General features: G+C 40.6%; 1 protein-coding gene across 1 annotated transcript; it reads left to right on the top strand.

The window, feature by feature from the left end:
- Window positions 1-9,045: 9,045 nt before the first annotated feature.
- Window positions 9,046-17,309, top strand: LOC311146574 (THO complex subunit 1). Its single transcript, XM_084183092.1, has 21 exons — window positions 9,046-9,122; window positions 9,368-9,441; window positions 9,560-9,620; window positions 9,766-9,835; window positions 9,973-10,091; window positions 10,238-10,286; window positions 10,368-10,463; window positions 10,580-10,662; window positions 10,807-10,886; window positions 11,056-11,164; window positions 11,368-11,502; window positions 11,721-11,821; window positions 11,984-12,050; window positions 12,141-12,191; window positions 12,366-12,436; window positions 14,199-14,294; window positions 14,511-14,576; window positions 14,752-14,835; window positions 16,322-16,469; window positions 16,624-16,708; window positions 16,867-17,309. Exons 1-21 carry the CDS (start codon window positions 9,072-9,074, stop codon window positions 17,142-17,144), a joined length of 1,974 nt encoding a protein of 657 aa, XP_084039218.1. The 5' UTR covers window positions 9,046-9,071; the 3' UTR covers window positions 17,145-17,309.
- Window positions 17,310-17,828: the final 519 nt, after the last annotated feature.

Below are 17,828 nucleotides of genomic sequence, written 5' to 3'. Positions count from 1 at the left end.
TCTAGCCCGAACCATGAAAAACAACCCCAGACCATTATTCCTCCTCCACCAAACTTTAGAGTTGGCACTTTGCATTGGGGCAGGTAGCATTCTCCTGGCATCCACCAAACCCAGATTCTTCCGTTGGACTTTCAGATGGTGAAGCGTGATTCATCACTCCAGAGAACGCGTTTCCACTGCTCCAGAGTCCAATGGCGGAGAGCTTTACACCACTCCAGCCGACGCTTGGCATTGCTCATGGTGATCTTAGGCTTGTGTGCGACTGCTCGGCCATGGAAACCCATTTCATGAAGCTCCCGACGATCACTTCTTGTGCTGACGTTGCTTCCAAAGGCAGTTTCAAACTTGGTAGAGTGTTGCAACCGAGGACAGATGATTTTTATGCGCTTCAGCAGTCGGCGGTCCCTTTCTGTGAGCTTGTGTGGCCTACCACTTCGTGCTGAGCTGTTGTTGCTCCTAGATGTATCCACTTCACAATAACAGCACTTATAGTTGACCAGGCAAGCTCTAACAGGGCAGAAATTTGACGAACTGACTTGTTGGAAAGGTGGCATCCTATGACAGTGCCACGTTGAAAGTCCCTGAGCTCTTCAGTAAGGCCATTCTACTGCCAATGTTTGTCTATGGAGATATGGCTGTGTGCTCGATTTTATACACCTGTCAGCAACAGGTGTGGTTGAAATAGCCGAATCCACTAATTTGAAGGGGTGTCCACATACTTTTGCATATATGTATTACTTCTGTATTACTGCAAGGGACAAAGAACCAGTTGGTCATGTTTAGTTATCATACATGGCAACCACAAACGGACTCAAATTCATGTTCAGCTTTGAGCCTAACCCCTCCGAAAGACACACAAACACACACAGGTTGGAGGTTGGAGCAGGTTGGAGAGGTTCATTTTAAGTGTTCCAGCTAAATGTATTAGCTTCTCTGAAGTTGTCAGGGTGGCCCATAGTGACAGATGCTTCCAGTAGAAGGCGTTCTCCCCCTCGACACGCTTGATACATACATTACCCGGTTCTCAAAAAGTCACATTCATAGCTTACCATCTTCGATACCAGAAAATGTGGCAATAATCAATCAGTTATATCAGACAGTGATCTGCAAACAAACAAGATAAAACGTTTGTATTAGATAAGGTTCCAATTGTAAAGCATGTCTTGTACACTAAATTGTTTGTAGGCCTATGATGTTGAAAAGCCTTGGTTATTCTGTATTTGCTAAATCAATAAAACATAGATCACAAAAAAAAGGTTCAAGCGACTTCCTGCTGCTCCTTTGTCTCGGTTCTTTGCTCACTGAGTCCAACTAGTGCATGGAATATCAACCACTACTGCAATGGGAGAAAATACATCTCACTTAGTACTATCACTACTCCCTATAATCTGTCTCAAATAATCATTTGGAATTGTTTTCCAATATGTCAAAACCTCAATGATTCAATACTGTAGCTTATATTAATTGTGCTAGTATGGTAATGAAGATGTGCTGGCGTGCTCAAGTTAATACATTCAGCCTCTATGCCTTTGATCTGTCTGATGGCAGCATCTTCCTGTCCCGTGCCGTGTGAAGGGCCCAATAGCCTCTACTTCCTTTGTGTGTTCAACCTCTGAGGTCATTGCATTGTGTTGGGCTCCTGTTTTGATGTTTGCCCTCCACAGCATGAACAATGCACTTTTTGTTATCATTTGTTACAGAATTCCTCTCATCATGTTATTTGACTCATGTAGAGGTCATCATCATTTGATTACGGAGGCTGGATGGATGGATGGATGGATAGGGGTTTGGTGATTCTACTGTGGAGCTCTGACTGTATCCTGTGCAGTGGTGATTTTAGCATGTAAATCTTGGTGGGGCAAAAAATATATATGTTTTGATGCATGCCAGCAAAGCCACTACACAACACAACACATAAAAGTTTTTTTTTTTATTATCTGGTGGGGCTCAAAACAGGTGGGGCTCTGCACCACCTGCCCTGAATGACAGGTCGCCACTGATCCTGTGGCCTAGATCCTTCTATACTAGCTTTGTAGGTCTGTGTGGCTCAGTCAGTAGAGCATGGTGCTTGCGATGCCAAGGGTCATGGGTTTGATTCCTGCTGGGGCCACCCATACATAAAAAATTTATGCATGCATGACTGTAAGTAAGCTTTGGATAGAAGTGGCATATATTTGTGACTTATTCCTACCATTTTGAATTTAATTGTATATAAATGCATATATAAATACATCTGTATAGGACATTATCTGTATCTTTGACCTTGTGCATGTAGACTTTACCTGGTGCAAACAGTAGTATTCATTAGTAGCGCTTAGCATTGGCCTGGTCATACCCTTTCCATACTATCCAACTGTTAATTTCTAATCTGTGTCCTCCAGCAGACACACGCACCACCACCCAGATGTCCACATTAACGGCGCTGAGCAATGTTGAGCCCTTATCTGTTACCCCAGATAGACTTGACGCATTCCATCCCTCTCTGCTTCTCATCAGTTACTGGTGCAAGGTCAGAACCCGCTGTGGCAGATGGGGGAGCAACACTGCTGAGGTATGTAACCTAGTAATTGTTTTGAAATTGAAGGTGAAGTTAATTTGGCCATGGTTATCATCATCTGGGACGAAGGGAGCGAATGAAGAGAACTCTGTGTACAGTCAAATCTATTTGGAACGAGGTGCCACTCAAAACTGCTGGGTCAAGCAGTCATTACTTATTTTATAATATTCTTTTTATTATTATTATTTTTTAAAGAAAGACATTTCACACCAAATAGAAACACACACACATGAACAACAACTTATACACAAACTAACGACTACATCTCCTCTGCCCAGACCCGCATGCTCACACCTCCATCCCTAGTGCCTTCATTATAAATAGCCACATGGCCTTAAATTGTACCAATTAGTTTTTCTCGGTCGCCCATGCCATTTCAATAATAAATAATTTGATTTATCCATTGTGTTAATGATGGCGGATTAATTGATTTCCATGTTTTTAATATACGTTTTTTTCAAGATGAGTGATGAGAAGAGAATCGTCCAGCCCATTGGGCATCCCACTACACCCCCATATGCCATGTCTTGAAATATGCAGACAGACGGATTAAAAGTATGTTTACATTGTAATACTTCTGACAGCCATCTTTCTAGCTCCGCCCATAACTTCTGGACTTTACAGCATTCCCAGAAAGCATGGATTATTGAATCATTGTTAGTTTTACACTTAAGACATTACTCTGCTGTTGTGCTGTATAATTTGTGAATTTTGTCACTTGTATAATACATTCTATACATTAGTTTATACTGGATTAGCATACATTTTTGTTAACTGTAATCTCATTAGTTATGCTCCAACTTTCCCTCCATCTTGTGCCAATATCAGTTCTTTTTAAGTCTTGGTTGCAATAGTTGATATATTTTTTCTAAGAGATTGTCAGTTGGATAGGCTCTCTGCAAGGTTTTGTATATCTTACCTATCACATAAACATCCTTTTCTGACTCACATAAGATTCCCTCAAGGTTGCCGAAAGATATCAAATCGACATTTCGTGATATGTAACTTTTAAGTTGTATTTGAAACTATACATTGGTCAGTCCAAAATATCTTTTTAATTTTGTCATGGAAATAAAACTATTTCCTGTTACCAAGTAATTTACAGTTTCTATGCCTTTAGTTTTCCATGTGGACCAATTTATCTGTGAATTCTGAAAAGCTATCCAAGGATTGTTCCATAAGGTTATGTTTTTAGGGAGTGATATTGGTTCTTGTAGAATACGTTTCATTTTCATCAATAGTGTTAGTGTTCTTAACTATGAAGTTGTTAATGTTCTTAGCTTTATCATTTGAAAATAGACACATTAAAAGATTCTGGGGATGCACATCTTCAATATGTACCCATTGTTCCTCTTTAGTGCATTTAACTATATGTCACAAGTAAAAGTCTGGAAGGTTAAAACCACCCTCAGACTAAGGAAGATGTAATACTTTCCTTTTTATTCTATGAATTTTACTAGCCCATTTAAAGTCGGTTATGACTGAGTATACCTTTTAAAGAACGTCTTTGGTGGCGTAATTGGAATTACTGAAAATATGGGTGCCATGCCATTCTAAAGATGTTTATTCTGCCTGTAAGATTTAAGGGGAAATTATTCAATTTAATTAGATCTGCTATCATATTGTTGAGTAATGGGATAAAGTTATCTTTATATATTTGTTGTTTGTTGTCACTTATTAAGCATCCTAAGTATTTAAAAAATTTTGTGGTCCACTTAAAGGATTGATGTAGATCATGAGTAATTATTTTCTTTTTCCTATTGCCATTATTTTGTTTTTTCCCACATACATTTTATATCCTGAGATTTTTTTGTATTCTGGAAATATTTTTAGCAAAGGGGGCATTGAGTTTTCAGTATTGGTCAGGTACAGTACCGGTCAAAAGTTTGGACACACCTTCTCATTCAAGGGTTTTTATTTTTATTATTTTCTACATTGTAGAATAATAGTGAAGACATCAAAACTATGAAATAACATATATGGAATCATGTAGTAACCAAAAAAGTGTTAAACAAATCAAAATATATTTTATATTTGAGATTCTTCAAATAGCCACCCTTTGCCTTGAAGACAGCTTTGCACACTCTTGGCATTCTCTCAACCAGCTTCACCTGGAATGCTTTTCCAACAGTCTTGAAGGAGTTCCCACATATGCTGAGCACTTGTTGGCTGCTTTTCCTTCACTCTGCCATCCGACTCATCCCAAACCATCTCAATTGGGTTGAGGTCGGGTGATTGTGGAGGCCAGGTCATCTGATGCAGCACTCCATCACTCTCCTTCTTGGTCAAATAGCCCTTAGACAGCCTGGAGGTGTGTTGGGTCATTGTCCTGTTGAAAAACAAATGACAGTCCGACTAAGCGCAAACCAGATGGGATGGCGTATTGCTGCAGAATGCTGTGGTAGCCATGCTGGTTAAGTGTGCCTTCAATTCACAGACAGTGTCACCAGCGAAGCCCCCCTACACCATAACACCACCACCTCCATGCTTCACAGTGGGAACCACACATGCGGAGATCATCCGTTCACCTACTCTGCGTCTCACAAAGACACGCCGGTTGGAACCAAAAATCTCACATTTGGACTCATCAGACCAAAGGACAGATTTCCACCGGTCTAATGTTCATTGCTCGTGTTTCTTGGCCCAAGCAAGTCTCTTCTTCTTACTGGTGTCCTTTAGTAGTGGTTTCTTTGCAGCAATTCGACTATGAAGGCCTGATTCACGCAGTCTCCTCTGAACAGTTGATGTTGAGATGTGTCTGTTACTTGAACTCTGTGAAGCATTTATTTAGGCTGCAATTTCTGAGGCTGGTAACATTAATGAACTTATCCTCTGCAGCAGAGGTAACTCTTGGTCTTCCTTTCCTGTGGCGGTCCTCATGAGAGCCAGTTTCATCATAGTGCTTGATGGTTTTTGCGACTGCACTTGAAGAAACTTTCAAAGTTCTTGAAATGTTCTTGATTGACTGACCTTCATGTCTTAAAGTAACAATGGACTGCTTATTTAGCTGTTCTTGACATGATATGGACTTGGTCTTTTACCAAGTATTCTGTATACCACCCCTACCTTGTCACAACACAACTGATTGGCTCAAACGCATTAAGAAGGAATGAAATCCCACAAATTAACTTTTAACAAGGCACACCTGTTAATTGAAATGCATTCCAGGTGACTACCTTATGACGCTTGTTCAGATAATGCCAAGAGGGTGCAAAGCTGTCATCAAAGCTGTCATCAAGGAAAAGGGTGGCTACTTTGAAGAATCTCACATATAAAATATATTTTGATTTGTTTAACACTTTTTTGGTTACTACATGATTCCAAATCAATGAAATGTATTTATAAATACCTTTTTTGCATCAGCAGATGTCACTAAGTGCTATACAGAAACCCAGCCTAAAACCTCAAACAGCAAGCAATGCAGATGTAGAAGCACGGTGGCTAGGAAAAAGTCCCTAGAAAGGCTGGAATCTAGGAAGAAACCTAGAGCGGAACCGGGATCTGAGGGGTGGCCAGTCCTCTTCTGGCTGTGCCGGGTGGAGATAAGAGTACACGGCCATCTAAGGCCATATGTGTTATTTCATAGTTTTGATGTCTTCACTATTATTCTACAATGTATAAAATAGTAAAAATAAAGAAAAACCCTGGAATGAGTAGGTGTGTCCAAACTTTTGACTGGTACTGTATATTTTAAAAATATATTTTTTAAAGAAAGGCCATTCAAGACGGTCAAAAGCCTTTTTGGCATCAACAGCCATTATTGTGAATGTTTTAACAGTATCTAATATTTCTTCTTGGGTGATCACTGTTTTGCTGTTTTGCTGATAATTGCTTCAGAGTTGTTGAGTCTAAGAAGGCTATAGAATCCGTCCAACTGTTGTTTTATTCTGATTTATATAGATTTTCATCAAAGATTTTAAAATGGTAATTAATAACATTATTTCTAATTACCGCTCTTTCATCTTTTAAAATTAATTTGTTTAGCATGTATTCGTTTTGTGAGAGCTGCGAGATATTTACCAGGTTTATTTTCCATTAAGTAGTATGCTATATCTGAGGTTAACCTGTAGTTGTTGGCTCTCTTCAAAAGTAAAATATCTTATTCATGCTTAAGTTCTGACATTTTATTTTCTTCTTTACCTTGTAAAGGTTTTTTTATGGGCTTTTTCTAAGATAGTGATTTATTTTTCTTACATTTAATTTAGAAATAAACATTTAACTTTTGCCTAGTATGAGATTATCATCCCCCTAATGTACGCCTTAAAGGCATCCCAAATTATATCGGGAGTTGGCTTTTCTCTGTCCTTTGTCTACATTTGTAATAGTAAAGGTTGAAAAAAATATATTTATGTATTTAATACATTTTGGGTCCAGAAGATGCGCTCTGTTCATTTTCAAAACTCTGTCGCTAAGTGTATTTATTTTCTATTGGTGTAATTAAACATGATACCGGAGAATGATCCGATATCACTATATTTACATTTTAGTCATTTAGCAGACGCTCTTATCCAGAGCGACTTACAGTTAGTGAGTGCATACATATTTGTTTATTTTTTTCATACTGGCCCCCCCTTGGGAATCGAACCCACAACCCTGGCGTTGCAAACGCCATGCTCTACCAACTGAGCTACACGGGACTATATCATTAAAAAAAATATCCAGTAAAATGTAGTCAATTCTTGAATAGCTTTTCTTACTTTGAGAAAAAAAGGAATAGTCTTTTGTAGTTGGGACTAATAATTTCAGCCTCTTTTCCAGCCACACAAGCAGAGTGATTTGTTTCTTAGCCTTTTCTCCTCGGTGAGATATCAACACCTCCTGGTCCACCGTTTCACAGTTTTGTTGCTCGAATAGAAGCACACTAACGCGCAAAGTTCAGTTATAACAGTCTCTCACTTTCGTTGCACTGCAGAAACCCAATAAAATGTTCATAGTCTGTTAAACACGTCAGCATACTGGCCTCTTGTGTCAAACATGCTGAGAGCAAATATGGAGGCTACAAATGAATACATCGAACTATAGAACGTTGGTCAGGTCATACAAAGTACCAGACCCATTTAAGACATGATCCATGCAACTACAAATGACCTATGCAACAACAATTGGCAAACGTCACACACCACACATCAAAATGTTCATATTGATCATATTAGAAGTTAATTATTAAAGACTCACTCAAGCTATTTTTTTGGAAGTTGTCCTATTGAAAAACAATATTCCAACTATAAATACAATAATGTACACACAGTTAAGGTTGTTTTTTAGACACAACTGCAAACTTCAAGAGTTGGCCATTCAATGAGTTGGTCTGATGGGTTTAGTCTGATGTCATCGTCTTCCCCCATGCTTGTGGGAACAATAGAGGAAACATTGCACGTCAGTTTGGCTGACCACTGGACAGATTATTATGGGGTTCTCTATTTCCTCACACAATGGCAGGGGCAATACAGGGGAGTAAAAGCTTTCAAAAGACTTGAGATTAATTTAAATGTCAGGAAATTTGCGGTCTGAGGACTGGTAGATGGGGACAATGTTCCTAGGGTTGAATTCAAATAATTTGAGGTCATCCTGTCATAGACTAGAGCCTGACAGAGGGCAGAACATTCATGCATTCAGACATTGAAAATGTATGCACTCACTAACTGTAAGTCGCTCTGGATAAGAGCGTCTGCTAAATGACTAAAATGTAAATGTAAAATGTAAAATGTAAATGTAATTGAGACTGCACTCACAGAGAGCACGTGAATGTAATGGTTGCTCGATTTAGAACCAAGGTGTATAGTGCCATCGTCTGGCCTCATGTTTTATTTTATTTAACCTTTATTTAACTAGGCAAGTCAGTTAAGAACAAATTCTTATTTACAGTGACGGCCTACACCGGCCAAACCTGGACGACGCTGGGCCAATTGTGCAGAGCTACACACCCAATAAGTAGCCTATTAATTCCAATTAATATCCAGGGAATACACAATAAATAATCCCTATTACACTGGTTATAAAGTAATAACGTTTTTTCACTATATCTAAAGGCCAGCAATGCATTTGATTTTGCAATGCAATAGTTTAACAGTGAGTTTTACTCTAATGTTGACGATGGTTTTCAATTTATACCTGTGTTTATGATGATCTTACATTTACATTTTAGTCATTTAGCAGACGCTCTTATCCAGAGCGACTTACAGGAGCAATTAGGGTTAAGTGCCTTGCTCAAGGACACATCGACAGATTTTTCACCTAGTCGGCTCGGGGATAAGAACCAGCGCCCTTTCGGTTACTGGCACCACGCTCTTAACCACTAAGCTACCTGCCGTGTCCTAGTTAACTTTGACATACATACGTCACAAAATCTAAATATCGGTAGAGCAGAATACTCAATAAGTAAATTGTATTTCTGTTACATAAATGTAACATTACTTTTCGAACCATGCGCTTCAATGTTGCTATCCTGAATGCGCCCCATTTGAACCGGATGTAAAACCTCCGTCGGGGTCACGTTTATTGTGAGGAAATAGCTATGTCTCCTCCGATCTTATTCAACTTCAACGATGCAAAAGATACATTTACAGTAAGAACTTGCCTTCAATATGGTGTATTTCAGAATCTCTTATAAGCTTGATTGAAATTGTTTATAACATCTTTGTAGAAACGCTTACAATAACTTTGCAAGCCAAGCATGATTCATTACATTAGCCACGCGTTAGCTAGCTGTCTAACTTGCTAGCTAGCTAGATAACGTTGGCAGATTATAATGTGTAGTCTCAAGAAAACTAAACTATTATTCTTTGTTGATTTGTTATAACTCTCACCTAGGCCGCAACCAGAAGTGCATTGGACAACAAAACCAGCAAACCTTTGATAAACGCATTCAACCAGGTCACTGGAAAGTACGTTAAGTGGATAACGTTACATAACTAGCGGTCTATATAAATGAAATGATCTCTAGGCTTTGCATCTTCTGCCCACCTCACCACTGACCGTATCTGCCTGCTTGTCTCTCCACAGTGAAACAGAGAAGAAGACCACCCTTGACCAAGCTCTAAGGCAGGTCCTGGAGGAGCAGATTGTAAGTTGAAAGTGTATTTTATCCATAGTATAGGTATACTGCTAGTACATGGTCATGTTTATGCTCAATATGCTTTACGAATCATTTGTGAGAGCCATAGCTGGAGTCGAGTAACTTTCTCCCTTTCTCTCCTTTTCTTCTACAGGTGGAAAAGAAAGCACTCGTCGATGACTTCCTGTCTCTCATCTATCTCAGCATTGATGGAGTCACTGAAGGTAAGCAGCAGGCTCAGTGAGGCTGAACGTCACTTCATAACATCGCTACCTCTGTTCTACCTCCTTAGTATTTAATTGATATACATGCCTGACAGCAAATTATGTAGTAAACTATAGTAAATTCCTTGTCCATGCAGGTATCTGCTCCGCCACTACTCCTTTCCTACTTTTGGGAGATGTTCTGGACTGTCTACCTCTTGACCAGTGTGATAAGATCTTTTCCTTTGTTGAAGAGAATGTCTCCACCTGGAAGTCTGTGAGTAGTTTAGTCTATGTTTAGCTGCGTTCTTAAAGTACGGTCAATGTAATTCTTGTACTTGGTGACCATTTCCTTATAGAAGATCTTTCCTTTGGTTATTGAGGAAATAACACCAATAATTATTTCTCCTCTCTCACTTTCAGAACTCCTTCTACACTGCTGGGAAGAACTACCTGTTAAGGATGTGTAATGGTGAGGATAAAGTCACACGTTTGTTGTTGTTACCTTGATATGTGCAGCTTTTCCGTCATTAAACACCTTCTGACCCTGCAGATCTTTTGAGGAGGTTGTCCAAGTCTCAGAACACAGTCTTCTGTGGGCGGATCCAGCTGTTCCTGGCTCGTCTCTTCCCCCTGTCAGAGAAATCAGGTGAGAGGATTACATAGATCTCAATCACTACAGGAACGAAGATCATTCATGTTTAGTCATGGATGTGGACATGTGGCCACCATTGTGTTCTTTATGTGTTCCTGTGTGTGTTTCAGGGCTGAACTTGCAGAGCCAGTTTAATCTTGACAACATCACAGTGTTCAACAAAAATGAGCAGGAAAGCACTCTAGGCCAGAGGGTAAGGCCTTGTTCTAAGGGTTACAGATACTGTATAGAGTGTGAGCTGTTTAATGATATTATAGATATTGTATGTGTGCTGTTGAATGTGTTTAACAATGAATTAACCCTCAACACTAACTCTGTCCTGTGTTGTATTCTACAGCCCACAGAGGAAAAAGAGGATGGGATGGAGGTGGAGGAGGGGGAGATGGGAGATGAGGAACCTGGTGCACCTGCACCATGGTTAGCAACATGAATCCTTGTTCTGTCTATCACAATGCTTGGAATCATCAGTGGTTGTTCATGAACATAGCTATTACACAGAGCCCTACACTGGCAAGTTTTGTTGAACGTCTTTTTGCAGCTTGCTAAAACAAGTTTCCACCTATGACATTGCTCTCTTTGTTTGTAGTTCCATCCCCATTGACTACAACCTATACAGGAAGTTCTGGACCCTGCAGGACTACTTCAGAAACCCTGTTCAGTGTTACGAAAAGTTCTCCTGGATTACTTTCCTCAAGGTGACTCTTGTGCCATCTAACCTTTCCTTCTAAAATAGTTTTAGGCCATTTTTTATTTGACATCTTCTATGAACATCTGCTAAAAGTATGACGCTTTGCTTTAAAATGTTTATTGTTCAAAACTCACTGGCCATGTTTGTTCCTTTGAGAAGACAGTGAAAATATGTTTGAGTTCATGGAAATGTTCTGTATGTTGTCTGTAGTATTCAGACGAGACGTTGGCGGTGTTTAAGAGCTTTAAGCTGGATGACATGCAGGCTTCTAAGAGGAAGCTGGAGGAGCTGAGGACGGCAGAAGGAGACCACGTCTACTTCGCAAAGTTCCTCACCAGCGAGAAGGTTGCATATCTCACCCTCCTAATCAATTAAGAATAGAGCTATGCATGAGTGCTTGAGATTGACTACATTACAGTGAAAGTGCACAGTCACTGGTCTACAAATCACCTTGCATCCCAAATAAGTAATCATTATGTGATTGATGTTAGCAATTCTGCGTCTCGACTTGTTTAAATGGATCCCCTCAAATACGCTGACAGTCTCTCTTTTTGACCATCTAGCTAATGGACCTGCAGCTCAGTGACAGTAACTTCAGACGACACATCCTCCTGCAGTACCTTGTCCTGTTCCAGTACCTAAAGGGACAGGTCAAGTTCAAAAGGTGAGATTGCCCAAAAAGGTGACCCCGTGCCACTCCATCATACCCTATGGCAGGTTGAATGCAATGTAGATTGTCTAGCAGGAGAAGACGTCATAGTAAAATCCACAATGCGCTTTGACTGCTGTTTTGCCTCTTTGCCTAACTATTTTCCTGTTGCTACAGCTCCAGTTGTATCCTGAATGATGACCAGTGTTTGTGGATGGAGGAGACCACCAAACTGGTGTACCAGGTCTGTGTGTGTTTTTTCTCTCTAGTCCATAGATGTCACGGCACATTGTTGGGGATGTTGTACTAACCTGTCTAACTTGTTTCCATGTAGCTGCTCAAAGAGATCCCACCTGATGGAGACAAGTTTGCCACCATGGTTGAGGTAAGACTAGTCTGAAGATTCTGGTATTCCGGACGTCTTTGTAGTTCCTGCTAGTTCAAATGTTTTATGAGGGACATCACAACATGTAGCCTACTGTTTGACAAGTCAAGGTGAGACAGGTAAAGGGTTATTGATGACAATGAAAGCTTAAACTCCTCTCTTATATTTTGACAGCATGTCTTAAACACAGAGGAGAACTGGAACTCGTGGAAAAATGAGGGATGTCCAAGCTTTGTGAAGGACAGGTATGGAATCAGAATTCAACAAACTCATGATCATATATTTATAAAAATATTCATTGTCAACACAAAGTACAAATTGAAAACGTATATCATACAGTTGAAGTCGGAAGTTTACATACACTTAGGTTGGAGTCATTAACACTTGTTTTTCAACCACTCCACAAATTTCTTGTTAACAAACTATAGTTTTGGCAAGTCGGTTAGGACATCTACTTTGTGCATGACACAAGTTATTTTTCCAACAATTGTTTAGACAGATTATTTTACTTATAATTCACTGTATCACAATTCCAGTGGGTCAGAAGTTTACATACACTAAGTTGACTGTGCCTTGAAACAGCTTGGAAAATTCCAGAAAATGATGTAATGGCTTTAGAAGCTTCTGATTGACATCATTTGAGTCAATTGGAGGTGTACCTGTGGATTTATTTCAAGGCCTACCTTCAAACTCAGTGCCTCTTTGCTTGACATCATGGGAAAATCAAAAGAAATCAGCCAAGACCTCAGAAAACAATTGTAGACCTCCACAAGTCTGGTTCATCCTTGGGAGCAATTTCCAAACGCCTGAAGGTACCACGTTCATCTGTACAAACAATAGCACGCAAGTATAAACACCATGGGACCACGCAGCCGTCATACCGCTCAGGAAGGAGACGCGTTCTGTCTCCTAGAGATTAACGTACTTTGGTGCGAAAAGTGCAAATCAATCCCAGAACAACAGCAAAGGACCTTGTGAAGATGCTGGAGGAAACAAAAGTATCTATATCCACAGTAAAACGAGTCCTATATCGACATAACCTGAAAGGCTGCTCAGCAAGGAAGAAGCCACTGCTCCAAAACCGCCATAAAAAAGCCAGACTACGGTTTACAACTGCACATGGGGACAAAGATCATACTTTTTGGAGAAATTTCCTCTGGTCTGATGAAACAAAAATAGAATTGTTTGACCATAATGACCATCGTTATGTTTGGAGGAAAAAGGGGGTACTTGCAAGCCGAAGAACACCATGCCAACCGTGAAGCACTGGGGTGGAGCATCATGCTGTGGGGGTGCTTTGCTGCAGGTGGGACTGGTGCACTTCACAAAATAGATGGCATCATGAGGAAGGAAAATTATGTGGATATATTGAAGCAACATCTCAAGACATCAGTCAGGAAGTTAAAGCTTGGTCGCAAATGGGTCTTCCAAATGGACAATGACCCCAAGCATACTTCCAATGTTGTGGCAAAATGGCTTAAGGACAACAAAGTCAAGGTATTGGAGTGGCCATCACAAAGCCCTGACCTCAATCCTATAGAAAATGTGTGGGCAGAACTGAAAAAGTGTGTGCGAGCAAGGAGGCCTAAAAAACCTGACTCAGTTACACCAGCTCTGTCAGGAGGAATGGGCCAAAATTCACCCAACTTATTGTGGGAAGCTTGTGGAAGGCTACCCGAAACGTTTGACCCAAGTTAAACAATTTAAAGGCAATGTTACCAAATACTAATTGAGTGTATGTAAACTTCTAACCCACTGGGAATGTGATGAAAGAAATAAGTCATTCTCTCTACTATTATTCTGACATTTCACATTCTTAAAATAAAGTGGTGATCCTAACTGACCTAAGACAGGGAATTTTTACTAGGATTAAATGTCAGGAATTGTGAAAAACGGAGTTTAAATGTATTTGGCTAAGGTGTATGTAAACTTCAACTGTACAATCAAGGGAGGAATATATACAGTGCTAGCATCATGAATTATACAAATGTATCTCACCCCCCTCAGACCAGTAGATGACAAACCCAAGAGACCCACGAGGAAAAGACAAGCTCCAGAAGATTTCCTGGGTAAAGGCCCTGACAGGAAGGTCTTCATGGGGAAGTAAGTAGCAATTCTAACCTGTCCTCTGTATGTCAATGATGACTGTGACAAACTAGTCATGTGTTCTCCAAAACCATGGACTGTTTAGATATGCCCAGTAGGATTATTTACAATGCCTAGCCCTCACATTGGAGTCTAATGAAAAGTGTAACGAGTGACACGGCTGAGCTTCTCTTGCACTTGGCTTTGCCAAAACGCGTGTGTGTTTTCTTTCAGTGATGAACTCACGAGACTTTGGAATCTGAACCACGACAATATGGCGGCTTGTCAGTCAGAGAGCAGGTGAGTGATTTTACATCATACATCAGTGTGGAGCTGGTCAGTTACATAGCCCACCTACCTACCTGGAAGGTTTTTGTGTATAACTTGCTTGTTGTTTACCCAGTTCAAAAAACATTATTTCAGTGTACTGTTTGTTGTTGACCCTACATAATGATTGTAAATGTCTTGTCCACAGGGAGTTTATGCCTTCTCTGGAAGATTTCTTTGAAGAGGCCATTGAACAGGCTGACCCAGCCAACATGGTGGAAAATGAATACAAGTATGTGTACACTACCGGTCAAACGCTTTAGAACACCTACTCATTCAAGGGTTTTTCTTTATTGTAGAATAATAGTGAAGACATCAAAACTATGAAATGAAAACTGAAGAATGCTTTTCCAACAGTCTTGAAGGAGTTCCCACATATTCTGAGCACTTGTTGGCTGCTTTTCCTTCACTCTGCGGTCCGACTCATCCCAAACCATCTCAATTTGGTTGAGGTCAGGGGATTGTGGAGGCCAGGTCATCTGATGCAGTACTCCATCACTCTCCTTTTTGGTAAAATAGCCCTTACACAGCCTGGAGGTGTGTTGGGTCATTGTCCTGTTGAAAAACAAATGATAGTCCCACTAAGCCCAAACCAGATGGGGTGGCGTATCGCTGCAGAATGCTGTGGTAGGTATGCTGGTTAAGTGTGCCTCGAATTCTAAATAAATCACAGACAGTGTCACCAGCAAAGCACCCCCACACCATAACACCTCCTTCTCCATGCTCTACGGTGGGAACTACACATGCAGAGATCATCCGTTCACCCACACCGCTTCTCACAAAGACACGGCTGTTGGAACCAAAAATCTCCAATTTGGACTCCAGTTTCTTGGCCCCAAGCAAGTCTCTTCTTATTTGTGTCCTTTTGTAGTGGTTTATTTGCAGCAATTCGACCATGAAGGCCTGATTCACAGTCTCCTCTGAACAGTTGATGTTGAGATGTCTGTTACTTGAACTCTGTGAAGCATTTATTTGGGCTTCAATTTCTGAGGCTGGTAACTCTAATGAACTTATCCTGTGCAGCAGAGGTAACTCTGGGTCTTCCGTTCCTGTGGCGGTCCTCATGAGAGCCAGTTTCATCATATCGCTTGATGTTTTTTGCGACTGCACTTGAAGAAACTTTCAAAGTTCTTGAGATTTTCCATATTGACTGACCTTCATGTCTCTTTGCTTATTTGAGCTGTTCTTGCCATAATATGTACTTGGTCTTTTACCAAATAGGGCTATCTTCTGTATAACCCCCCTACCTTGTCACAACACAACTGATTGGCTCAAACGCATTAAGAAGGAAAGAAATTCCACAAATTAACTTTTAAAAAGGCACACCTGTTAATTGAAATGCATTCTAGGTGACTACCTCATGAAGCTGGTTAAGAGAATGCAAAGCTGTCATCAAGGCAAAGGGTGGCTATTTGAAGAATCTCAAATATTTTGATTTGTTTTAACACATTTTTAGTTACTACATGATTCCAGATGTGTTATTTCATAGTTTTGATGTCTTCACTATTCTACAATGTAGAAAATAGTAAAAATAAAGAAAAACCATTGAATGAGTAGGTGTTCTAAAACTTTTGACCGGTAGTGTATACAAGTGTAATGGAACTGATGATTGTCTAATGTCCTAAGACTTAACCAATGGTGTAAAGAAATATCCTGCCATGAGGAAAGTGTTCTGGTGCAATAGTCTTCAACTAACCTCCACCTTCCGTGTCATGTAGGGTGGTGCATAACTCCAACTATGGCTGGCGAGCCCTGCGTCTGCTGTCCAGGAGGAGTCCTCACTTCTTCCAGCCCACCAACCAGCAGTTCAAGAGCCTGGCTGACTACCTAGAGAGCATGGTCATCAAACTTGCAAAGGAGCTGCCGGTGAGAAGTCTGGTCTGGCTGGGGTGGAACCATGGGTGCATGGTTACTCAAACATTTCATGACGACATAGGTGGTCGTCTTGGCCCCCTTGGGAGCATAGGGCGTTCATGTCTCCACCGCACTCTTTATTGATTCCTTTGCCCTGTCATCACAGAAGGACCTTCCATCTGAGGAGATAAAGACAGGAGAGGAAGACGATGACGACAACAGTGACACCCTGCTCAAGGATAGCAATGACAGTGAGTTCATAAAACTAACGTCTATAGCTTCTAGATATTGTCTGAGTAATAGTTGTAAAATATTTTTTATATTGTCCAGATCAAATACATTTAGTTTATATCTTTTTGATTTTACAAAAACATCACCTGATTAATTCCTTCATTTTGTGTGCCCCCAGGTCCGAGCATGCAGACCAAGCTGGTGACCAACCAGCAGATGGATGAGATAGCAGCCAAGCTGGGTGCCCAGTGGAAGACCCTGGCTGGCCAGCTGGAGATAAAGGCAGCAGAGATCCGGGAGATTGAGACCGATAGCGAGGATGTGGACATGCAGGCCAAGCTGCTGCTGGTGGCCTGGCAGGACCGGGAAGGGACACAGGCCACCGTTGAGAGCCTGGTCACAGCCCTCAACGCTGCTGGCTTCCCCAAGATTGCAGACATCCTCAACGAGACATAGAACATGACCCCCCATCTATTCCTGTTTTAATGCACCCCTCCCTGGCTTGTGTCAATTCTTTCCTTTTGTTGGTCTCTAGTTATGCTCAAGGGACATGTACTGTAATTTTGTCCTCTGTAGAATCTTCAATAAATCTTTTTTCTAAATAAACACTACTTTGACCAGCAGCTTTATTCATTGAGCTAAAACTATGATCCCTCAAGACAATGTATACTTTGTAACGTCTTCTAGTCATCCGGGCAGGGCATGTGGTCCTCTGTAGCTCAGCTGGTAGAGCACGGCGCTTGTAACGCCAAGGTAGTGGGTTCGATCCCCGGGACCACCCATACACAAAATATATAATGTATGCACGCATGACTGTAAGTCGCTTTGGATAAAAGCGTCTGCTAAATGGCATATTAAATTATTCAATATTATTTAGATTCATAACATCTAAATAACACTTAAATGGGCACCTCAACCCCCTCCACTCCCAAAAAACTAACTGCACTTGTACTTGACTCCCCCCCCCTTCTAGCTCTGACTACTGATAGCTACATTGAGGAAAACAATTATTTCTATGCCTGTGATCTTAAGATGAATGCACTAACTAGAGCGTCTAAATGAATCAAATGTAAATTCATAGAACTACGGATGCAAGGACTGACCATCCATGATATCAAAATTGTTTAACCATGTTCCGAG

The sequence above is a fragment of the Coregonus lavaretus genome (genome assembly GCF_964263955.1).
Source record: "Coregonus lavaretus genome assembly, chromosome: 19".
Lineage (NCBI taxonomy): Eukaryota > Metazoa > Chordata > Actinopteri > Salmoniformes > Salmonidae > Coregonus > Coregonus lavaretus.
This window is presented reverse-complemented; position numbering and strand designations above follow the sequence as displayed.

What these genes read in the sequence shown, in the direction of transcription:
- LOC311146574 (XM_084183092.1), top strand. Translation starts at nt 9,072, where the DNA reads ATGTCTCCTCCGATCTTATTCAACTTCAACGATGCAAAAGATACATTT. An exon ending in TTCAACCAGGTCACTGGAAA is followed by an intron (nt 9,442 to 9,559) that starts GTACGTTAAGTG and finishes GTCTCTCCACAG; the next exon opens with TGAAACAGAGAAGAAGACCA. An exon ending in CCACCAAACTGGTGTACCAG is followed by an intron (nt 12,051 to 12,140) that starts GTCTGTGTGTGT and finishes GTTTCCATGTAG; the next exon opens with CTGCTCAAAGAGATCCCACC.